Source organism: Anomaloglossus baeobatrachus, chromosome 10, assembly GCF_048569485.1.
Source record: "Anomaloglossus baeobatrachus isolate aAnoBae1 chromosome 10, aAnoBae1.hap1, whole genome shotgun sequence".
Taxonomy (NCBI): domain Eukaryota; kingdom Metazoa; phylum Chordata; class Amphibia; order Anura; family Aromobatidae; genus Anomaloglossus; species Anomaloglossus baeobatrachus.
Window position 1 is genome coordinate 191,248,245 of NC_134362.1, and position 25,146 is coordinate 191,273,390.

General features: G+C 51.4%; 1 protein-coding gene across 1 annotated transcript; it reads right to left on the minus strand.

The window, feature by feature from the left end:
- Positions 1 to 1,391: 1,391 nt before the first annotated feature.
- On the minus strand, positions 1,392 to 23,252 carry DHODH (dihydroorotate dehydrogenase (quinone)). The gene is given in 10 exon segments (XM_075325162.1): positions 1,392 to 1,731; positions 3,538 to 3,697; positions 3,778 to 3,931; positions 4,014 to 4,127; positions 5,187 to 5,374; positions 5,619 to 5,701; positions 6,480 to 6,679; positions 7,793 to 7,849; positions 7,851 to 8,006; positions 23,231 to 23,252. Coding segments are annotated over 10 exon segments (1,218 nt in total). The 5' UTR covers position 23,252; the 3' UTR covers positions 1,392 to 1,646.
- Between the last annotated feature and the right edge of the window lie 1,894 nt (positions 23,253 to 25,146).

Consider the following 25,146-nt stretch of genomic DNA (forward strand, 5'->3'; position numbering starts at 1 on the left):
CGGCTCCTGCCCCCACGGATGCCACCGCGCCTGCCACCACGGATCCCATTTTTCTTTTTTTACCTTTTTTATGTCTAAATTTGTGGTGCGTCTTATAATCCGGTGCGTCTTATATACCGTATTTTCCGCTTTATAAGTTTTGCTTATTTTTATTTTCTTAATATAAAATTTATACCCCAGCACTGGTCAGCCCCTTTAATGCTTAGCTAAGGTATATACTATCCAGGACTTATACTGGTCAATTTTGACTCATACCTCCATCTTGGCAAGCTGTTGTCACTCTTTGACATGCCTATTTTTCAGGCCTCCAACACACATCCGTTAAAAACATGCACGTGCCGCGAGACACGTATTTTCCCTGCGTGTTGCGTGTGGTAAGTACGTGTCTCGGGTACGTGCGGGCCACGTGTATTCTCCGTGTGATAGCCGCGATAGCACACGGAGAACCGGTAATTTGCATACTCATGTGGTCCTTGCTGCTGTCCAGGGTTCTGATCTTCGGCTCCAGCCCTGCCCACTCCCTGAGCGGAGGGGCGGAGCTTAGCGCCCGTGACAGCACGCCCACCTCCTTTACACGCTCATGACGAGCAGCGGCCGGCAGGAACATTTTGCAGCGGAAGAATCTGCGGGGCTGGTGGAGGAGAGTATGTTTTGTTTTTTTTTTAAATTAATGACACGTGTTCTCCGGCGCGTGTCACACGGAACCGCATCCACACTACCTCCGTGTGGTACGGGCGCGGGCCGTGTGACACCCGTGATGCCGGAGAATACGTGGACATGTCAGCGTGAGAAAATCACGGACGAACGTAAGTACGGAACGGACAAACGTTACGTTCCAAAATGTGTCCAAACAATAATGAAAACATAAGTCCACGTGTCTCCGTGCCGCCGGTAGGTGAAAAAAAGTGCCAAACACGTACCGGCGGCACGGATGTGTGTCTTTGAGGCTTAAGACTGTCATCCCCACAAACTGAAAATTGAGCCTCTATTCTCCCCCCGCCTCCAAAACTCTGCATTAGGCCATTCCTCTGTTACTCTTCTTGACAATAATTTTGGAAGTACTAGTCAAAGGACAACTCAAAAAGGGTAAAATAAAAAAAAAAAAATTAAATAAATAAAACGCTGACGTGGTGCATTTATGTAAGGCCGGCATTATATGGGGCAGCTGGGCGTCTCAGACCGGATATGCACATTCATCTTTCCAGATTTAGGACGTCCTCTTCTCCCCCAAGCACATATGTAGACGTCGTCTCAACGTCACCTTGTGAGATCAAACTGCAGCGCCCGGAGGGAAGAGGAGAGCCGAAAAGCAGAAACGGGAAGACATAGCATCTTATTCTGTTACACCTCCTGATTTTAAAAAGGAGGATAGAAAGTAAAACAGGCCAATGATCTGTTAAGTGATTTTATTGAATTGATCAAATCCAGATTATATAATCTAGTCCATGATGTTGTCATCGTGAGGCATCTTGTATCCCACTTCCCGGGTCAAGAATCCGTTTGCAGATAAGGCTCAGCCCTTGTGATGTGGATTAATAAATACTTCCAGTTTCGATAGTGTCAATGTAAAATGCTATTTTATAATCACGTGACCTCCAAACCCCGTGCTCCACCAACTTAGGAAATATTTGTAATACTGAGGGTTTTTAGGATTTGGTAGCCACCGTCTTCGAACTTTTGGTTCTATGATCCGCACCCACCGCTTCCGAGACACTGGAAAATCCTTGTTCACTGTAAAGAGGATAGAACACAGATTATTCCTCTGATCTCCAGAATCCGAACGTTTTGGCACAAAGGCAACAAAACAGTTTAACAAAATTTTAAACCTTCCCGATTTTTACTATTTTCGCACAGAACATCGCCAGTGTTTAATCACAGGCCACCGGTCTCTGGATCCAGTCCCGTCTTTGGCATTTCCAGCACCCACTAGGCCTTGTGACGTCATGATGTTGCAGACCAGCACAGGTTATGATATCATGTCTTCATAGATTAGTGGGTGACAAAGACCAGAAGGGATCCAGTGGGTGTGAAGAAGACAGGACCGGAAAAACCAAGCGGAGACTATGCACTTTCAGCTCATCAACCTCCCGCTGTAGTCCCCCCCAATTGTGCTTCCAGGCAGTCGCTCCCCTCCATTGCGCTTCCATACCGTCGTTCCCCTCCATTGCGCTTCCAGACCGTCGTTCCCCTCCATTGCGCTTCCAGACCGTCGTTCCCCTCCATTGCGCTTCCAGACCGTCGTTCCCCTCCATTGCGCTTCCAGACCGTCGTTCCCCTCCATTGCGCTTCCAGACCGTCGCTCCCCCCCATTGCGCTTCCAGACCGTCGCTGCCCCCCATTGCGCTTCCAGACCGTCGCTCCCCCCCATTGCGCTTCCAGACCGTCGCTCCCCCCCCATTGCGCTTCCAGACCGTCGCTCCCCCCCATTGCGCTTCCAGACCGTCGCTCCCCTCCATTGCGCTTCCAGACCGTCGCTCCCCTCCATTGCGCTTCCAGACCGTCGCTCCCCTCCATTGCGCTTCCAGACCGTCGCTCCCCCCCATTGCGCTTCCAGACCGTCGCTCCCCTCCATTGCGCTTCCAGACCGTCGCTCCCCTCCATTGCGCTTCCAGACCGTCGCTCCCCTCCATTGCGCTTCCAGACCGTCGCTCCCCTCCATTGCGCTTCCAGACCGTCGCTCCCCTCCATTGCGCTTCCAGACCGTCGCTCCCCTCCATTGCGCTTCCAGACCGTCGCTCCCCTCCATTGCGCTTCCAGACCGTCGCTCCCCTCCATTGCGCTTCCAGACCGTCGCTCCCCTCCATTGCGCTTCCAGACCGTCGCTCCCCTCCATTGCGCTTCCAGACCGTCGCTCCCCTCCATTGCGCTTCCAGACCGTCACTCCCCTCCATTGCGCTTCCAGGCCGTCGCTCCCCCCCACTGCGCTTCCAGGCCGTCGCTCCCCCCCATTGCACTTCCAGACACATACTTCAAATTGCGATTTCTCGCTTCAGGGGCATCAATTTTGGTCCATAAAGAGATTAAATTGCTGATAATTTTATAGGGCAATACAGTCATATGAAGGTTTCCTTCAAGACCCAGAAAATAAACACAAATGTTTTCATTTTCCAACAGGATGAAAATGGTATTGTATAAAAACCAGGTATATGGAAAATGTTCCAAAACTTTTCATTATAGAACGATTGGTTGATGGAATCGTTTTGAAGGACCCCGATCAGTAATCTGTGGCCGCTGGAAGGGAGCCCTTATGATCCCGTCTAAACATATGGCATCTGAGCTCCTTTTGATTAACCGGTCTTGGGTAACGTAACCTTTTAGGCGTTACGCACCAGGTCAGGTAATCAGAAGAGGAACCGTGGATGCCGGCAGGTAGGAGGAGGTGTTCAGGGCTCCTGTGCAGTGGCCACAGAATACGGACTCCATTGATCTGCGAGTTTTTACGCTCTTCTCTCATGATTGTGCTTTATAGGAAATGACCACACAGATGGATCTTGCAGGAAAGCAAAGCACGGAGCACAAGGAGCCTCCGCTACGTACATAAGTAACTGCTCCAGTTCCCGAGTCACTTTTCCAATAACAGGGGGTCCTTCATAAGCAAGTGCTGTGTATAGCTGAACCAGCGAGGCTCCGGCACGGATCTTCTGGAGAGCGTCCAATCCACTGCTGATTCCCCCGACGCCGATGATAGGAATTCGGCCTGAGCAAAAAAAAGACAATGTCAACTTCTTGTATGTGACGGTACTGACCCGTACAACCCAATTCACACCACTGTCTCACCTGAGGTCAATGCATACATGTCTCTAATAGTCTCTGTGGACAAATCTCGCAGAGGAGCTCCACTTAGTCCTCCCGCCTCTATGCTACAAGGGTTCTTCAGCGTTGGGGGGCGTCTAACTGTTGTGTTGGTGACTATGAGACCTTCAATTTCGAGCTGCAGATAGAAGCGTGGTTAGGAACACAAACACATACTATTATGTCTCTTGTCATATACTGTAAGGGCATTATCACCGCACCTCGGTCACTACACAGGCAATGTCCTCTTTGTCACTCCGGGACAGGTCAGGCGCGATCTTCACAAGTATTGCAGGATGCTCTGCATACGGCAGCGTATTCCGAGCGTTTACTACCTGCAATGAAGACATTGTAGACCTATATCTCTGAACCGCTACTTTAAGTGTCATAACAAAAAAAAAAATAAAAAAAAATGATGTATTGAAAGCCACAACTAAACAATAAAGCGTCTCCATATATATTATATATAGTATCACTAATGCAAACAGTTATAATTAGATGTATCTGTATATGGTGAACATAGGTGATCGGAGGTAATCAGGATTGTTAAAGCAGAATATGTCATCCACTTTAGGTTTCCTGAACCATGGGGCTAAAGGGACAGGAGGCGGCCAGTGGGTGCGCCCAGGTGGGGGAGGCGAGAGGCAGCCATAAGGTGAGCCCAGGTGGGGGGGGGGTGAAAGGAGGCAAGAGAGGGAGCCCAGGGGGAGGGAGAGAGGAGGCCAGAGCACGAGTGAGAGGAGGCCAGAGGTCAGGCCCAGGGGAAGGGAGAAAAGAGGCCAGAGAGCAGGCACTGCAATGGGGAAGGCAAGAGGCAGCCAGAGGTTGAGTTCAGGGGAAGAAAGGGTTGGTTTGCTGAGGCGAGAAGCAGCCAGAAGGCAAAACCAGGGTGGGGGGCATGAGGCAGTCAGAGGGCAAGCCCGGGATGGGGCCGGGGGGGGGGGGGGGGTAGCACGTGGGGTGAGAGGTAGCCAGGGGGAGGGCGAGAGGCGGCCAGAGGGTGAGCCCAGGAGGCAGCCGGAGGAAGGGTTAAGAGGAGGCCAGAGTGGGGGGGGGGGGGGGGGGCGCGAAAAGAGGCCAGAGGGCAGGCCCAATGGTGAGAGACAAGGCATAGGGTTGGGCTACTGTGTGTCTCCTTCAGGTTTCTTCCTTACTGATGCAGCTATGTTTACAGGTCTCTCCCCATATGAAGACTAAAGTCCTGTCAATCAAATTAAGCTTTGCAGGATAAATTGAAACATCTCCTGAGCCCAGCTTGTTTTTCAAGCCACGATTCCTCCTAAATGCTGCAGCGCCGAAGAGTAAACAAAGCCTTATGTAACAAGAGTCCTATATGGAGCCGGAGAGCATAAAGCGGCTGTCAGGTTCCCTATACATACAATGTACTTCACACGCTTGGCCAGCAGATGGCGCAGCTGCTCTCTGCCCTGCAGAGCTCTCAGTCCGGGGGTGTTTGGACTCGACACGTTGATGACCAGGTAGTCGGCCAGCGGTCCGAGTTCACGAACCCCCTTAGTGTAATCAGCAGCTGCGTTCTGTGACGTCATGTTCTTTCCCAGATTAACACCCAGCGGCATTCCCTCTGAAAAACAAAAAAAAAAAAAAAAATTCTTTGCTTATTCACTCCCCTTCCAGAATAAAATCAGAATGTCAAATCTGCCAATGAACAAAAGTTAGCTGAAATCTTGAGTAACCTCCGGGGACCGCAAACTAAAATTCTGAAATTTTACTTTAGATACGATTGGAGAATTTTAAAAAAAAAAAAAAAAAAAAAAAAAAAGAAGAAGAATTGTAAATTGTGTTTAATCAGATAGGAATCTACTGACCAGCAGTAAGGGTCTTCTGCTTCTGCGCCCTCCGCAGCAGCCGGCGGCGAACAACTGCTATACCGTGACTGTTAAATCCATATCTGGAGAAAAGTATAAAATTAAACAAAAAAATTTAATTAAAATCGCTAACTATTTTTTGTATTACTATATGTGAGACATAGATACAGAAGACCTTCTATAATCTGGAAGAGTTGAGCAGGGAGAAACTGAAGGGAGATACCCAGGGGACTCCTCCCACACGGCCGGCGGCGCCCCCCCCCCCACCGGAATCGTCTCACGCGGCCCACAGCGCAGCGCAGCGCCCCCCCCCCACCGGAATAGTCTCATGTGGCCCGCAGCGCCCCCCACCGGAATCGTCTCACGCGACCCGCGGTGCCTTCCCCCCACCGGTATTGTCTCACGCGGCCGGTGGCGGCGCCCCCCTCCCACTGGACTCGTCTCACGCGGCCGGTGGCGCCCCCCCCCCCCCCTCCCACTGGACTCGTCTCACGCGGCCGGTGGCGCCCCCCCCTCCCACTGGACTCGTCTCACGCGGCCGGCAGCGCCCCCCCCCATTGGGCTCATCTCACGCGGCCGGTGGCGCCCCCCCCCCTCCCATTGGGCTCGTCTCACGCGGCCGGCGGCGCCCCCAAACAATTCTCCCATCGAGCAAATCTGGGATGTCTTTGTTAGATTACACAGGGGCTGCCAGAAGCGGATCTTGATGATTTGCCCAAGAGCATTCAGCACAACAGAACCTTCCTTAAAAATCTGATTGCTAACAGCCAAAGCTGTAAATGCGGGGAATTCTGTGTCGCTTTTACTCCTCGATACCAGAGTAGACTGGGACACAAATGAATGAAGTGAATCATCCAGCACCTGTTGATAATGGCCTTGTCTTCAGCAAGGCGAAACACTCTGGGCTTCTGATTTCCTTCCTGAGGGTTTGGGGTAACACTTCCAATTTCTACAAAACCAAAGCCCATTTTGAAGAGTCCATCTACAGCCTCGGCGTGCTTATCAAACCCCGCGGCCAGACCCACTGGGTTTCGGAACTTGTGACCTAGCACTGTTGTCTCCTAGGAGGAAGAAAACAATATGCTTTGGTTAGAAGATAGAAGTCGACAAAAATGGCTCCTTCAAATAAAGTTTACTGCAGCGACCATGCTGGAGGTCTGCACCTTCTGAGGGTGACACTCCCGTCATGATAGGAGTTGTAGTTCTGCAAAAGCTAGAGCAACGTCCTGCCTAAGGGTAGGGCATATGTAAGGCTCCATAGAATAACATTGGTCCGAATACGATCTCGGAGCAAAACTATGGCCATCTACAGGAGCCCTTAGTCGGCTGGGTCATCCATGGGTTGTCCATTACTTATCAATTCCTTTTGATTGGCGTGATCATTGTGGGAGGAAAAAAAAAATGCATCCAGATTGGCTTTGAAAACTTTGAACTCAGCACTGTGGATCAAAACACCAACATTAAGTGAACGCTGCAGCCAATCTGCTGATTGGCTGCAGCCATCACATTGCATCCAAGAGGAAGGGATGATGACAAGTGACATCCCAAAAGGTGCTTGATGGGAGACTTGTGATTTTACATCATCCTGGCGTCTTTCAGTATGGGCTCTTAAAGGGAATCTGTCACCGGGTTTTAACCACCTAATCTGAGAGCAGCATAATGTAGGGGCAGAGATCCTGATTCCTGCGATGTGTCATTTATTGGGCTGCTTAGTGACGTTTTGATAAAATCACCATTGTAAAAGGAAATCTGTCACCAGGTTTTTGCCACCTAATCTGAAAGCAGCATAATGTAGGGGCAGAGATCCTGATTCTAGTGATGTGTCACTTAATGGGCTGCTTAGTGAAGTTTTGATAAAATCACTGTTTTATCAGCAGGAGATTATCATTACAGGACTACTTGACATGCTGAGGGTAGTCCAGCATATTTATAAACTCTGTATAATTGCAGAGAAAACATTGATTGTATCAAAATGACAGCAGACAGCTTAGTAAGTGACATCGCTGGAATCAGGGTCTCTGTCTCTACATTATGCTGTTCTCAGATGGGGAAGCAAAAACCTATTGAGATGTGGATACTTTACAAAGAAGACCCGACAGACTAAGGAATCTACTTTTTGCAAACCTACAACTCCTAGGGTGCGCAGCAACACGTGTACTGAGTTGTGCTCGTACCAAATGTGGAGAATTATGCGGCGCACATCGCGGGACAAGTCCAAGAGCCGCAAACCGTAATGGACAAGTTGTGCGCTCGCTCCGGCGAGACCGCCTTCTGCAATGTCGGCATCAACCATTCCGCATAGAAATGTTCATCCCCTTTAACAGTAAGAAGGGAAGCAAAGAGGAACCCTCCGCCGCCGAGGATTACCACTGCATCCTTCAAGAGGCGCTGAAAAAGAAGAAAGAAGAGGATTAGATTAGTGGAGGCATTGGGCACGGCGTCCAAGATGTTCCGGGCTTTTTCCTAGGTCCTCACGTCTCTTGTTTCGGCTCTCTCATTGTCAGCAGATGGAAATCTTCTTGGTAAAATCCAGATACTAAAATCCATTTCTGAGGACCACCCCTTTAAAACTGGAAGTCGGACTCTGCTTCAAACCTCAGGTTAAAAGTCAGCGACTGAAATGCACGGACAGATTGCGTCCATAGGAGCGGAAGATTCTACAACGTCTACATATCTTAAAGGGACTGTCCAGGGCGGCCACCCCAACACCACCAATAATGTCACATCTGCACAGACCTGCAACTGGAGGCTGCAAAGGGTTATCTTCAAAAGGGCAGATGCATCCTATTTTCTCTTAAAAAGAGTTGTGACATTTATTAATTTTTTTTTTACTTAATTAGGAATAAAAATTATTTTTACAATTGGGTTTCATCAAAGAAAAAAAAAATATATGAGTTAACTGAGAAACGGTCAGTGAGCTCATTCAGATGAAACGACAGGCAGTTTTGTTTGTCTTGTTTCGAGCTCACTCAGCTGATTTGTGACCACAGTCCACTACAAGGCCTGAAAGAAGAGGAAAAAAAAAAAGGAGGGAGGGAGGGAGGGAGAAGGAGAAAAAAAAGGGAGGGAGGGAGGGAGTGAGGGAGAAGGAGAAAAAAGAGGGAGGGAGGGAGGGAGCGAGAAGGAGAAAAAAAAGGGAGGGAGGGAGTGAGGAAGAAGGAGAAAAAAAAGGGAGGGAGGGAGAAGGAGAAAAAAAGGGAAGGAGGGAGGGAGGGAGGGAGAGAGAGAAGGAGAGAAAAGAGAATTTTGTTACTTACCGTAAATTCTTTTTCTTATAGTTCCGTATTGGGAGACCCAGACCATGGGTGTATAGTTTCTGCCTCCGGAGGACACACAAAGTACTACACTAAAAAGTGTAGCTCCTCCCTCTGAGCTTATACACCCCCTGGTGAGCAGACCCAGCCAGTTTAGTGCAAAAGCTGAAGGAGAATAGCCACCCACAAGTAGAACCGAGCAAAGGCCGGAACAACCGGAGACTCTGTCCACGACAACAGCCGGTGATAACACGCGGAACAAGAACTTGCCAACAGGCAACAGGGAGGGAGCTGGGTCTCCCAATACGGAACTATAAGAAAAAGAATTTACGGTAAGTAAACAAAATTCTCTTTTTCTTTATCGTTCCTATGGGAGACCCAGACCATGGGACGTTCCAAAGCAGTCCATGGGTGGGAATAAACAGGAAAACTAAGAAGTAGGCAAAACCTAACTTCACAAATGGGCGACAGCCGCCTGAAGGATGCGTCTGCCCAAGCTCGCACCTGCCGAAGCATGAGCATGCACTTGGTAGTGCTTCGAAAAGGTGTGCAGGCTAGTCCAAGTGGCAGCCTGACAGACTTGTTGAGCCGTAGCCTGGTGCCTGAAAGCCCAAGAGGCACCGACAGCTCTGGTCGAATGTGCCTTGATCCCCGGTGGGGGAGGCACCTGAGTACTCTGGTAGGCGTCCGAAATGGTCGACCTAATCCAACGGGCTAAGGTCGGCTTAGAAGCAGGGAGGCCTTTGCGCCGACCTGTGGTTAGCACAAAAAGAGAGGTGCACCGCCTAATCGCAGCGGTGCGAGACACATAAATCCGGAGAGCACGCACCAGATCTAGAGTATGCAGCGCTCTTTCAAAGCAATGAACAGGAGCCGGACAGAAGGACGGTAAGGTAATGTCCTGGTTAAGGTGGAAGGGAGAGACCACCTTAGGAAGAAAGTCCGGAGTCGGCCGGAGAACCACCTTGTCTTGATGAGAAACTAAAAAAGGTGACTCCAAGGAGAGCGCAGCCAAATCAGAGACTCTCCTGAGGGAAGTTATGGCTACCAGAAAGGCCACCTTCTGTGAAAGCCGAGACAAAGAAACATCCCCAAGAGGCTCAAAGGGGGGGTTTCTGCAAAACCGTGAGAACCAAGTTAAGGTCCCAGGGATGCAAGGGCCGCCGGTAAGGCGGAATGATGTGGGACGCGCCTTGCATGAAGGTGCGGACCTGAGCCAGCCGAGCGAGACGCCGCTGGAACAGAACTGACAGAGCTGAGACTTGTCCCTTGAGAGAGTTGAGGGACAGTCCTAGTTGCAGACCGGACTGAAGAAAAGACAGAAGGGTCGGCAAGGAGAATGGCCAAGGGAGATGGTCAGTAGAGCGACACCAGGACAGGAAAATCTTCCAAGTCCTGTGATAGATCTTAGCAGAAGAAGACTTACGGGCCCGAGTCATAGTGGAGATGACTTCAGGAGGAATACCAGAAGCCGTCAAAATCCAGGACTCAAGAGCCACGCCGTCAATTTGAGGGCCGCAGAATTCGGGCGGAAAAACGGACCTTGCGAGAGCAGGTCTGGACGGTCCGGAAGATGCCACGGCATCTCCACGGACAGTTGGAGCAGGTCCGGATACCAAGCTCGCCTGGGCCAGTCCGGTGCAATGAGGATGACTCGACGGCCCTCCATTCTGATCTTGCGCAGGACTCTGGGCAAGAGAGCTAGAGGGGGGGGGGGGGGGGGAAAACACGTAGGACAGACGAAACTGGGACCAGTCTTGAACCAGAGCGTCCGCGGCGAAGGCCTGAGGATCGTGGGAGCGAGCCACGTAAACCGGAACCTTGTTGTTGTGACGGGATGCCATTAGGTCCACGTCCGGACTGCCCCATTTGCGGCAGATTGACTGAAACACTGCCGGGTGCAGGGACCACTCGCCGCCGTCCACAGTTTGACGGCTGAGATAATCTGCCTCCCAGTTTTCCACGCCTGGGATGTGGACTGCGGATATGGTGGACTCGGAGTCCTCCGCCCATTGAAGGATACGTTGTACCTCCAACATTGCCAGGCGGCTGCGTGTCCCGCCTTGGTGATTGATGTAGGCAACCGCTGTCGCGTTGTCTGACTGGACTCGGATGTGCCTGCCCGCCAACAGGTGGTGAAAAGCTAGGAGAGCTAGAAGCACAGCTCTGGTTTCCAGCACATTGATTGAAAGGGCTGACTCGGACGGAATCCAAGTGCCCTGTGCTCTGTGGTGGAGATATACAGCTCCCCAGACGGATAGACTGGCATCCGTGGTGAGAATCACCCATGACGGGGCCAGGAAGGAGCGCCCCTGGGACAGGGAGAGGGGCCGAAGCCACCACTGAAGAGAGCTCCTGGTCTGTGGCGATAGAGCCACTAACCTGTGTAAGGAGGAAGGCCGCTTGTCCCAACAGCGGAGAATGTCCAGCTGCAGGGGGCGCAGATGGAACTGGGCAAAGGGAACAGCCTCCATGGACGCCACCATTTGACCCAGCACCTGCATCAGACGCCTGAGGGTATAACGGCGGGGCCTCAGCAGAGAGCGCACCGCTAGCTGGAGGGACAGCTGTTTGTCTAAGGGCAACTTTACAAGTGCCGGCAAAGTCTCGAACTGCATCCCTAGGTACGTGAGGCTCTGGGTGGGAGTTAGAGTGGATTTGGACAGATTGACCAACCATCCGAATTGGGCTAGGGTGGCGAGAGTGAGCGAGACACTCCGCTGACAGTCTGCGCTGGATGGAGCCTTGACTAGAAGGTCGTCCAGGTAAGGAATCACTGCCACCCCCTGGAGGTGCAGAACCGCAATCATTGCTGCCATGACCTTGGTGAATACCCGAGGGGCCGTGGCTAACCCGAAGGGGAGAGCCTCGAATTGGAAATGATCTTCTCCTATTGCAAAACGTAGCCAACGCTAGTGGGAAACTGAAATTGGCACATGCAGATAAGCATCTCTGATGTCGATGGATGCCAGGAAATCCCCTTGGGTCATTGAGGCAACGACTGATCGCAGGGACTCCATGCGAAAGTGCCGCACCTGAACATGCTTGTTGAGAAGCTTGAGATCCAGGATGGGCCGAAAGGTACCGTCCTTTTTGGGGACTAGAAAGAGATTTGAGTAAAAACCTCTGAACCATTCCCGAGCGGGAACTGGTACAATTACTCCGTTGGCCTGCAAGGATGCCACGGCCTGAGAGAAGGCGGCGGCCTTGGAGCAAGGGGGAGTTGAGAGAAAAAAATCTGTTTGGCGGTCTGGAGAGAATTCTATCCTGTAGCCGTGGGAGATGATATCTCTCACCCACTGATCGGAGACGTGTTGAAACGAAGCGTCACCAAAGTGGGAGAGCCTGCCACCGACTAAGGACGTCGCCGGAGCGGGCAGAGAGTCATGAGGAGGCTGCCTTAGTGGCAGCACCTCCTGCGGTCTTCTGTGGACGCGCTTTTGGGCGCCAGTTGGATTTCTGGTCCTTGGCTGACTTAGCGGACGAGGCGGAGGGCTTAGAGGACGACCAGTTGGAGGAACGAAAGGAACGAAACCTCGACTGATTCCTACCCTGGGCGGGTTTCCTGGTCTTGGTTTGTGGCATGGAAGTACTCTTCCCGCCAGTAGCTTCCTTAATAATTTCATCCAGCTGTTCACCGAACAGCCAGGACCCAGCAAAAGGGAGCCCAGCAAGGTACTTCTTAGAAGAAGCATCTGCCTTCCACTCTCGAAGCCACAAGACCCTGCGGATAACAAGGGAATTAGCCGAAGCCACCGCAGTGCGGTGAGAAGCCTCCAGCATGGCAGACATGGCATAAGATGAAAAAGCTGAAGCCTGGGAAGTTAAGGCAACCATTCCGGGCATAGAGTCCCTGGTGAGGGAATGCATCTCCTCTAGAGAAGCAGAGATGGCCTTGAGAGCCCACACTGCTGCAAAAGTCGGGGAAAACGCGGCCCCGCCGCTTCATACACGGATTTGGCCAGAAGGTCAATCTGCCGGTCAGTGGAATCATTAACGGTCCGGGCTGAGAGCCTAGACACCGGAGGGTCTACCTTTGGGGACTGAGCCCACTCCTTGACCACCTCAGGTGGGAAAGGAAAACGGTCATCAGAACCACGCTTTGGGAAGCGTTTGTCAGGGCAGGCCCTGGGTTTGGTGACAGCGGCCTGAAAACTGGAGTGGTTAAAGAACACACTCCTTGTTCTCTTAGGCGATGTAAACTGGTGCTTTTCTGCCAGAGAAGGTTGCTCCTCCGATACTGGCGGATTGAGATCCAGTACAGAATTAATAGAAGCAATCAAGTCACTAAAATCTGAGTCACCCTTGGACAGATCAATGGGGTACATGGAGTTAGCCTCCGAGCCCCCTGTAAAGGCATCCTCCTCATCCTGCGAGTCAGCTCTTGAATCAGAGCCACGGGAGGAGGAGGGAGAGGAAACCCTGCGTCTCTTCTCAGGAGGACGGGGTCTGGGCCCTGATGATGAATCCTCTGTGAGCTCCGAACCTAAGGGACCCATAGCAGTAGGGGCCCCCTGCAAAGGGGGCTGATGCATATTTAACAAGGTCCTGGACAGAAGTCTCATGGACTAAGCAAAAGACTGGGAGATAGACCTAGAAAAGGATTCTACCCAAGCCGGGGGTTCAGCCACAGGAGCCGGAGCAGCCGGAGAGACCACTGGGGGTGAGACTCCAGGCTGTGGCGCCGCCAGGTTAGAGCAGACATCACAATGTGGATAGGTGCTCGGCTCAGGCAGCAGGAGCTTACATGCAGTGCATACAGAATAAAGCTTTGGAGCCTTGCTCCTCATGTGAGACATGCTGCTGGAGTGGTGGTTCTGCAAGAGAATGCACCCCAGAGAGTATATACAGAGATCCACAACCAGAGACCGGTTGTGGCTTACCAGACCGCTGGAGCGGTGTTGTGTGCCCTCCAGATCCCGAAGCCCGGACCCCCAAGCACAGCACTTCAGCAGGGATGCAGAGTGCAGACCAGCGCCGAGTGAACTCTGTGAGAAGATGGCCACCGGAGTGAAGAGAGGGGGCGGGACTTGGCTTGAGAGCGGGAACTGGAGGGCCATAGAGACCTACAGGGGAGGAGACACGCACAGCAGTGGGGAGTGACCCTCCCCTGTGCAGAACGGCCGCCGGGAGGAGCCGAGCCTGTCCCTCTGCATGAATGACATGCGAGGGCAGAGAACAGAAACTAGGCCTCCGGCAAAGCCGGGGCCTAAATTTGAGCGGCGAGGCCGGCGCGCAGGCACCATCGGCGCGGTTCTCGGGCGACAGCTAGAGAACCCGCCGGAAATGCCTATAAATACAGTAAGCACACTCTCCCCAACAATAAAGTACAGGAACCCCCAAAATAGAAACTTCTCAGGTACTTAGCTGCTGAGACGCAGGGCCAGGTCTCTGGGGATGAGTGCTCCGGTCCAGCAGGGTCCTGAAGGGCTGCGGATGGAGACCGGTCTCCTGCCAGGCATGGAGACCGTGCTGGCTCCCACTTCAAGCCAGAGCCCAGGAGGGATGGTGAAGGAGCACGGCATGTAAGGCTCCAGCCTTTAAAATCAACCTTACAACACCGCCGACACAGTGGGGTGAGAAGGGACATGCCGGGGGTCCAGACGTGGACCCGCAGTTCTTCAAACTCATTCCAAAAGGAAAAAAATCAGATGAGAATGCATGTGTGGATGTATGCCTCCTGAACACAAAGCAATGAACAGGCTGGGTCTGCTCACCAGGGGGTGTATAAGCTCAGAGGGAGGAGCTACACTTTTAAGTGTAGTACTTTGTGTGTCCTCCGGAGGCAGAAGCTAAACACCCATTGTCTGGGTCTCCCAAAGGAACGATGAAGAAAAAAAAGGGAGGGAGGGAGGGAGGGAGGGAGAAGAAGAAAAAAAAAGGGAGGGAGGGAGGGAGAAGGAGAAAAAAAAGGAAGGGAGGGAGGGAGGGAGAAGGAGAAAAAAAAGGGAGGGAGGGAAAGAGGAGAAAAAAAAGGGAGGGAGGGAGGGAGGGAGGAGAAAGAAGGGAATTTTGTTTACTTACTGTAAATTCCTTTTCTTCTAGCTCCTATTGGGAGACCCAGACAATTGGGTGTATAGCTACTGCCTCCGGAGGCCACACGAAGTATTACACTTTAAAAAGTGTAACCCCTCCCCTCTGCCTATACACCCTCCCGTGCATCACGGGCCCATCAGTTTTGGTGCCAAAGCAGGAAGGAGGAAACTTATAAATTGGTCTAAGGTAAATTCAATCCGAAGGATGTTCGGAGAACTGAAACCATGAACCAAAAGAACAATTCAACATGAACAACATGTGTACACAAAAGAACAAACAGCCCGAAGGGAACAGGGGCGGGTGCTGGGTCTCCCAATAGGAGCTAGAAGAAAAGGAATTTACGGTAAGTAAACAAAATTCCCTTCTTTGTCGCTCCATTGGGAGACCCAGACAATTGGGACGTCCAAAAGCAGTCCCTGGGTGGGTATAAGAATACCTCGATAAAAAGAGCCGAAACAACGGCCCCCTCTTACAGGTGGGCAACCGCCGCCTGAAGGACTCGTCTACCTAGGCTGGCATCTGCCGAAGCATAGGTATGCACCTGATAGTGTTTCGTGAAAGTGTGCAGACTAGACCAGGTAGCCGCCTGACACACCTGCTGAGCCGTAGCCTGGTGCCGCAATGCCCAGGACGCACCCACGGCTCTGGTAGAATGGGCTTTCAGCCCTGAAGGAATCGGAAGCCCAGAAGAACGGCAGGCTTCAAAAATCGGTTCCTTGATCCACCGAGCCAAGGTTGACTTGGAAGCCTGCGACCCCTTACGCTGGCCAGCGACAAGGACAAAGAGCGCATCAGAGCGGCGCAATGGCGCCGTGCGAGACACGTAGATCCGGAGTGCTCTCACTAGATCTAACAAATGCAAATCCTTTTCATATTGGTGAATTGGAGGAGAGCAAAATGAAGGTAAGGAGATATCCTGATTGAGATGAAAAGTGGACACCACCTTAGGGAGAAAGTCCGGGACCGGACGCAGAACCACCTTATCCTGGTGGAATACCAGGAAAAGGCCTTTACATGACAGCGCTGCAAGCTCTGACACTCTACGGAGTGAAGTAACCGCCACTAGAAATGCCACCTTCTGCGAAAGACGTGATAGAGAGACATCCCACAGCGGCTCAAAAGGTGGTTTTTGAAGAGCCTGTAGAACCATGTTGAGATCCCAGGGTTCCAGCGGACGCTTGTAAGGTGGGACTATGTGGCAAACTCCCTGCAGGAACGTGCGGACCTGCGGAAGCCTGGCTAGACGCTTTTGAAAAACACGGAAAGCGCCGAGACTTGACCTTAGAGAGAGCCGAGAGACAACCCTTGTCCAATCCTGATTGAAGGAAGGAAAGAAAACTGGGTAAGGCAAACGGCCAGGGGGTAAACCCCCTCTCAGAGCACCAGGCTAAGAAGATCCTCCAAGTTCTGTGACAGATCTTGGCTGACGTTGGTTTCCTGGTCTGTCTCATAGTGGCCACACAGTCAGGTTGAGGGCCGCAGAATTCAGATGGAAAAATGGCCCTTGAGATAGCAAGTCTGGTCGGTCTGGGAGCGCCAACAGGTTGCCCCACCGTGAGATGCCACAGATCGGGGTACCACGACCGCCTCGACCAATCTGGAGCGACGAGAATGGCGCGGCGGCAGTCGGACCTGATTTTGCGCAACACTCTGGGCAGCATTGCCCGAGGAGGGAATACATAAGGCAGTTGAAACTGCGACCAATCCTGAACTAAGGCGTCCGCCGCCAGAGCACTGTGGTCCTGAGACCGTGCCATGAATGCCGGGACCTTGTTGTTGTGCCGAGACGCCATGAGATCGACGTCCGGCGTTCCCCAGCGGCAACCGATCTCTTGAAACACGTCCGGGTGGAGAGACCATTCCCCCGCGTCCATGCCCTGGCGACTGAGGAAGTCTGCTTCCCAGTTTTCTACGACCGGAATGTGAACCGCGGAGATGGTGGAGGCTGTGGCCTCCGCCCACAGCAGAATCCGCCGGACTTCTTGGAAGGCTGGACGACTGCGAGTGCCGCCCTGGTGGTTGATGTATGCAACCGCCGTGGCGTTGTCCGACTGTATGCGGATCTGCCTGCCCTCGAGCCACCGATGGAACGCCTTGAGGGCTAGATACACTGCCCTTATCTCCAGAACATTGATCTGAAGGGAGGACTCTGTCGGAGTCCAGGTTCCCTGAGCCTTGTGGTGGAGAAAAACCGCTCCCCATCCTGACAGGCTCGCGTCCATCGTGACCACAGCCCAGGATGGGGGCAGAAAGGATTTTCCTTTCGACAGAGAAGTGGGGAGAAGCCACCACTGAAGTGAGGTCTTGGCTTCCAGAGACAGAGAGACGTTCCTGTCTAAGGACGTCGGCCTCTTGTCCCATTTGCTGAGAATGTCCTATTGGAGAGGACGCAGATGAAATTGCGCAAATGGAACTGCCTCCATTGCTGCCACCATCTTCCCCAGGAAGTGCATGAGGCGCCTCAAGGGGTGCGACTGGGCCCGAAGAAGGGATTGCACCCCTGTCTGCAGCGACCGCTGTTTGTCCAGCGGCAGCTTGGCCATCGCTGAGAGAGTATGAAACTCCATCCCGAGGTACGTCAGTGACTGGGTCGGAGACAATTTTGACTTTGGAAAATTGATGATCCACCCGAAACCTCTGAAGAGTCTCCAGAGCTGTTAACCCAAGAGGGTGCCTTGACTAGGAGAACGTCTGGGTAAGGGATCACCGAGTGGCCCTGAGAGTGTAGGATCGCTACGACGGATGCCATGACCTTGGTGAAGACCCGTGGGTCTGTCGCCAGGCCGAAAGACAGTGCCACAAACTGAAGGTGTTCGTCCCCGATGGCGAAACGCAGGAAGCGTTGATGCCCTTGAGCGATCTGCCATGGAGATAGGCATCTGTGATGTCGATTGATGCTAGGAAGTCTCCTTGGGACATCGAAGCGATGACAGATCGGAGGGATTCCATGCGAAACCGCCTGGTTGTCACATGTTTGTTGAGCAATTTGAGGTCCAAAACGGAACGGAATGAGCCGTCCTTTTTTGGCACCACAAACAGATTGGAGTAAAAACCGCGACCGCGTTCCTGAGGGGAACGGGGATCACCACTCCTTCTGTTGTCAGAGTGTCCACCGCCTGAAAAGCGCAACGGTCCATTCGGGGGGCGGAGATGTTCTGAAAAAAACGAGTCGGAGGACGAGAGCTGAACTCTTATCCTGAAACCGTGAGACAGAATGTCTCTCACCCATCGGTCTTGGACATGTGGCCACCAGGCGTCGCAAAAGCGGGAGAGCCTGCCACCGACCGAGGATGCGGTTTGGGGCGGCCGAAAGTCATGATGAGGCCGCCTTGGAGACGGTGCCTCCGGTGGTCTTTGGAGGACGTGACTTAGACCGCCGTGGAGAAGAGTTCCTCTGGCTCTTCTGTGGCCTGTTGGACGAGGAGGGCTGGGACGCTTGAGAAGCCAAGGACACAACCTGCGGGGCAGAGATACGTGCGACCGCATTAATCTCAGCCAGAGAAGCTGAGATAGCTTGGAGAGCCCTCACGGCTGCGAAGGCCGGAGCAAAAGATGCGCCTATGGCTTCAAAGATGGATTTCATCATAAGCTTTATTTGCCTGTTAGTGGCATCCATGAGAGATGAACCATCTGCCACTAATACTACGGATCTAGCTGCCAGTCTGGAGACTGGAGGATCCACCCTGTGACACTGAGCCCAACCCTTAACTACGTCAGGGGGGAAAAGGGTAACGTGTGTCATTAAGGCGCTTAGTAAAGAGCTTGTCCGGAAAGTTCTGTGCTTCTGGACAGCCTCTCTGAAGTTAGAGTGATCGAAAAAAACGCACTCCGTGTACATTTGGGAAACCTAAACTGGTGTTTCTCCCGCTGTGCAGCCGACTCCTCCATAGGAGAAGATGGGGAAGAGAGGTCTAGCACCTGGTTGACGGACGCTATAAGGTCGTTTACTATGGCGTCCCCTTCAGGTGTATCCAGATTGAGAGCAACGTCAGGTTCAGAGCCCTGAGCTGCGACCTCCGCTTCATCCTTAACTACGACAGTGAAGTCGTGGAAGGTTCCCAGCGAGCCCGGTTAGCCTGTCTGAGGCCGCGGTCCGTGTTGGAGTTCTCACCGTGGGATCTGGGTGTTACCCCAGGAGCCCCTTGTTATACCGACCCAGAGGGGCCTGGGGGCGATGAACACTCAGCTCCCTGGCCCTGTGTTACCGATCTGGACTGCAAAGCTTCCAGAATCTTAGCAGCCCCTCTGTTCATAGACTGGGCCATGGAATGACTCAGACAGTTGCTCAGTCAAACGTGCAAACTCTGTCCCTGCCATCTGTGCAGTGGAAACCGGTGGTAGCACCTGAGCCGAGGGTCCCACCCGTGCCAGAGGCTCCGGCTGAGTGAGTGCCCCAGGGGCCAAGCATTTGCAATGATAGGTGGAACCTGCCGGCAATATAGCCGCACAAGAGGTACAGGTTGCAAAGAAAGCCTGTGCCTTGGCACCCTTACTGTTTGCGGACGACCTGCTGATGTCACCTCTTAGTAATCAGCGAGGGTATATAGCCAAAAGCAAATAGTGCTGCCGAACAGTGAAATCATATACTATATATATATATATATATATATATATATATATATATATATATATATATATATATATATATATATATATATATATATATATATATATATATATATATATATATATATATATACACACTTCGGCACCTAAGGGGGGCCAGCACCCGATTGGGAAACTGGTGCCCCACAGTGCACAGTGAGGGGGTAGGAGGATACCAAGTATGCTCCAGCCCTCACTGCCGACGTCCCGTCGTTACCCCTGACTGGCAGGCCCGGGAACGGGAGTATATGGTACTAGGCCGCAAGAGCCGGGGACTAAAGTTAAAGACGCGGCCGGCAAACCGGCGCGGTCGGCGTGGTAGTCCCGGTCTCACAAACCACACAGCAACCGCTGCGGCGTTTGTAACCCAGGTGCTGTATGCAGCGTCTCCCAAAGGGGACACAGAGTACCTTATGGATGCAGGGCTCTGTCCCTGATGATGTCCTGTCTCCTGTCCGTCAGAATCCCCCAGGGGCTGCGGATGGAGCCCGGTCCCAGTGCATGGCGACCGGTTAGGAACCCCCTCTCCTAGAGCTGCAGTGCTGCCGAACAGTGAGCACATTCTGAGATCTCCACCGGCAGAATCATGCCATATAACAATGGCTGCCGGCGTTCCGAGGGGAGGAGGGAGCCGAGGGCGGAACCACAAAAGTGCGGGAATCTGCGCCCCATAGTGAACAGTGAGGGGGGAGGAGGACAGCGAAGTGTGCTCCAGCCCTCACCGTCGGCGTCATACCGACCGTCCCGCCCTTCCCCCTGATTGGCAGGCCCAGGGGCGGGAGTTTAATACACTAGGCCGCAAAAGCCGGGGACTAAAGTAAAAAACCGCGGCCGGCAAACAGGCACGGTCGGCGCGGTAGTCCCGGTCAAAAAAAAAAAAAAATCACACCGCAGTCGCTGCAGCGTCTGAGGCCAAGGTGCTTCATGCACCGTCCCAAAGGGGACACAGAGTACCTGTAGATGCAGGGCCATGTCCCTGACGATACTCCATCTCCTGTCCGGCAGATACCACCAGGGGCTGCGGAGGGAGCCCGGTCCCAGTGCCTGGAGACCGGTTAGGATCCCACTTCACCCAGAGCCCCTAAGGGATGGGGAAGGAAAACAGCATGTGGCTCCAGCCTTTGTACCCGCAATGGGTACCTCAACCTTAACAGCACCGCCGACTCAGTGGGGTGAGAAGGGAGCATGCCGGGGGCCCTGTTAGGGGCCCTCTTTTCTTCCATCCGATATAATCAGCAGCTGCTGCTGACTAAAATGTGGAGCATTGTGTGAGTGTCAGCCTCCTTCAACACAAAGCAAAAAACTGATGGGCCCGTGATGCAAGAGAGGGTGTATAGGCAGAGGGGAGGGGTTACACTTTTTAAAGTGTAATACTTTGTGTGGCCTCTGGAGGCAGTAGCTATACACCCAATTGTCTGGGTCTCCCAATGGAGCGACAAAGAAAAAAAGGGAGGGAGGGAGGGAGGGAGGAGAAAAAAAAAGGGAGGGAGAGAGGGAGAAAAAAAAAAAAAGAAGAGGGAGGGAGAGAGGGAGAAAAAAAAAAAAAGAAGGAGGGGGGGAGAAAAAAAGAAGAGGGAGGGAGAAAAAAAGAAGAAGGAGGGAGGGAGAAAAAAAGGAGGGGGGGGAGAAAAAAAGAAGGAGGGGGGGAGAAAAAAAGAAGAAGGAGGGAGGGAGAAAAAAAGAAGGAGGGAGGGAGAAAAAAAGAAGAAGGAGGGAGGGAGAAAAAAAGAAGAAGGAAGGAGGGAGAAAAAAAGAAGAAGGAAGGAGGGAGAAAAAAAGAAGAAGGAAGGAGGGAGAAAAAAAGAAGAAGGAGGGAGGGAGAAAAAAAGAAGAAGGAGGGAGGGAGAAAAAAAGAAGAAGGAGGGAGGGAGAAAAAAAGAAGAAGGAGGGAGGGAGAAAAAAAGAAGAAGGAGGGAGGGAGAAAAAAAGAAGAAGGAGGGAGGGAGAAAAAAAGAAGAAGGAGGGAGGGAGAAAAAAAGAAGAAGGAGGGAGGGAGAAAAAAAGAAGAAGGAGGGAGGGAGAAAAAAAAAGAAGAAGGAGGGAGGGAGAAAAAAAAGAAGAAGGAGGGAGGGAGAAAAAAAAGAAGAAGGAGGGAGGGAGAAAAAAAAGAAGGAGGGAGAAAAAAAAAGAAGAAGGAGGGAGGGAGAAAAAAGAAGAAGGAGGGAGGGAGAAAAAAAAGAAGAAGGAGGGAGGGAGAAAAAAAGGAAGAAGGAGGGAGGGAGAAAAAAAGGAAGAAGAAGGAGGGAGAAAAAAAGAAGAAGAAGGAGGGAGGGAGAAAAAAAGAAGAAGGAGGGAGGGAGAAAAAAAGAAGAAGGAGGGAGGGAGAAAAAAAGAAGAAGGAGGGAGGGAGAAAAAAAGAAGAAGGAGGGAGGGAGAAAAAAAGAAGAAGGAGGGAGGGAGAAAAAAAGAAGAAGGAGGGAGGGAGAAAAAAAGAAGAAGGAGGGAGGGAGAAAAAAAGAAGAAGGAGGGAGGGAGAAAAAAAGAAGAAGGAGGGAGGGAGAAAAAAAGAAGAAGGAGGGAGGGAGAAAAAAAGAAGAAGAAGGAGGGAGGGAGAAAAAAAGAAGAAGGAGGGAGGGAGAAAAAAAGAAGAAGGAGGGAGGGAGAAAAAAAGAAGAAGGAGGGAGGGAGAAAAAAAAAGAAGAAGGAGGGAGGGAGAAAAAAAAGAAGAGGGAGGGAGAAAAAAAAGAAGAAGGAGGGAGGGAGAAAAAAAAGAAGAAGGAGGGAGGGAGAAAAAAAAGAAGGAGGGAGAAAAAAAAAGAAGAAGGAGGGAGGGAGAAAAAAGAAGAAGGAGGGAGGGAGAAAAAAAAGAAGAAGGAGGGAGGGAGAAAAAAAGGAAGAAGGAGGGAGGGAGAAAAAAAGGAAGAAGAAGGAGGGAGAAAAAAAGGAAGAAGAAGGAGGGAGAAAAAAAAAGAAGAAGGAGGGAGGGAGAAAAAAAGAAGAAGGAGGGAGGGAGAAAAAAAGAAGAAGGAGGGAGGGAGAAAAAAAGAAGAAGGAGGGAGGGAGAAAAAAAGAAGAAGGAGGGAGGGAGAAAAAAAGAAGAAGGAGGGAGGGAGAAAAAAAGAAGAAGGAGGGAGGGAGAAAAAAAGAAGAAGGAGGGAGGGAGAAAAAAAGAAGAAGGAGGGAGGGAGAAAAAAAGAAGAAGGAGGGAGGGAGAAAAAAAGAAGAAGAAGGAGGGAGGGAGAAAAAAAGAAGAAGGAGGGAGGGAGAAAAAAAGAAGAAGGAGGGAGGGAGAAAAAAAAAAAAAAAGGAGGGTGAGGAAAGGAGAGAAAAAGAGGAAGCAGAAAAGAAAAAAGAGGGAAAGAGAAGAGAGGAAAGAAAGAGAAAAGAAAGAAAAATAATTTAGACCTGAGATTTAACCCTTGTCTGGTACCATGAAAACAATCTGCATGGTGTCACAGACCCCATGGTACCAGACAAAGGAAGGGGGGGGGGGGAAGCTTCTTTACATCTTGAACATATGTCAAAAAATGTTGAACTTTTCTTTAGACAATCATTTTATTTGCATCTGTCCAGTATAATCCCCTCTAAAAGACAGAGGTGAAGAGACTACATATCCCAGCATGCCCCATAATCCAGCACTCTGTGCTTTATTGCTGGCACTTGTTGTTCTCCCACTAGTACAAATACTTCCAACCCCAGCAATGTGCTTTCTATAGACACCTATCACTTCTCAGGGGAGCACTGACTCTGCAGAGAGCGGACACTGCGCACAGTTACCTTCACGTGGGCTCCCAGCATCTTCACATCCGGGGAATGAGCAGGATGCGTCAGGTGACCGGAAGTTATTTCACTCCGCGCCGCCATGATGGATGAGGGCAAGGAGTACTGGCAGGGCAGGTGGGCGCTTAGTGAGTAGCTTTCATTTTTGTTTTTTTGCTGTTTTGAGTGAAATTTTCACACTTTTCCTTCCTCTGGGCAAAAATATAATTTGTTACTTTTTAACTATTGAGAAACTACAACTCTGAACATTGGGATTTGTAACTGGATAAAAAAAAAATCTTGTGGTGTATGTTTTGTTGCAGAAAACCTTTTTTTTCCCAGTTTTTCGAGGTGTTAAAAAAACAGCATTTTTTAGGCTGAAAAATCAGCGTTTTTCTTTTTTATATCCCGAATTTTGTTATTGTTTATTGTAACTATTTTTTAGGGGGTTTTTTCTTATTTTTAGGACTTTTAAAGATATTTTCTAATCCTATTAATTAATTTAATTTCTCAATAGAAAAATTCTATAAAGAGCTTTGTGAGTGTTTTTTCAGGCATTTTTCGAAGAACACCAGATAAAAAACCTGAACACCTGAAAAAAGGTCATGTGAACACAGGCAGTCTTTTTTGCTGAGTTTTTAGGAGCAGAAACGCAAAGGGTTTTTTTGGAAATGAGATTTGGAGGAGGATTTGTGCAGTGGCATAGTGTGGTGAGGGCGATGGGTGACGATACAGAAGGTGAGGATAGAGCTAGTCTGCGGCGATGCAGTGGACTGAGGGGGATGGGTGAGGATACAGAAGGTGAGGATAGAGCTAGTCTGCGGCGGTGCAGTGGACTGAGGGGGATGGGTGAGGATACAGTAGGTGAGGATAGAGCTTGTCATACAGCAGTATAGTGGACTGAGGGGGATGGGTGAGGTTACGGTAGGTGATTGTAGAGCTGGTCGTGCGTTGGTATAGTGGACTGAGGGGGATGGGTGAGGATACAGTAGGTGAGGGTAGAGCTGGTCGAACGATGGTGCAGTGGACTGACGGGGATGGTTGACGATACAGTAGGTGAGGGTAGAGCTGGTCGTGCAGTGGACTGAGGGGGATGGAGGAGGATACGGTAGGTGAGGGTAGAGCTTGTCATATAGTATAGTGGACTGAGGGGGATGGGTGAGGATACGGTAGGTGAGGGTAGAGCTAGTCGTGTAGTGGTGCAGTGGACTGAGGGTGATGATGAGGAAGGATACAGTAAGTGAGGTTAGAGCTGGTCGTGCAGTGGACTGAGGGGGGTGGGTGAGGATACAGTAGGTGAGGTTAGATCTGGTTGTGTGGCGGTGCAGAGGACTGAGGGGGATGGATGAGGATACGGTAGGTGAGGGTAGAGCTTGTCGTACAGCGGTATAGTGGACCGAGGGGGATGGGTGAGGATATAGTAGGTAAGGGTAGAGCTGGTTGTGCGGCGGTGCAGTGGACTGAGGGGGATGGATGAGGATACAGTAGGTGAGGGTAGAGATGGTCATGCAGTGGACTGAGGGGGATGGATGAGGATGCAGTAGGTGAGGATAGAGCTTGTCATACTGCGGTGTAGTGGACTGAGGAAGATGGGTGAGGATACAGTAGGTGAGGGTAGAGCTGGTTGTGCGGCGGTGCAGTGGACTGAGGGTGATAATGAGGATACAGTAGGTGAGGATAGAGCTGGTGGTGCAGTGGTGCTGTGGACTGAGGGGGATGGGTGAGGATACAGTAGGTGAGGATAGAGCTGGTGGTGCAGTGGTGCTGTGGACTGAGGGGGATGGGTGAGGATACAGTAGGTGAGGGTAGAGCTAGTTGTGCGGCGGTGCAGTGGACTGAGGGTGATAATGAGGATACAGTAGGTGAGGATAGAGCTGGTGGTGCAGTGGACTGAGGGGGATGGGTGAGAATACGGTAGATGAGGGCGGAGATGG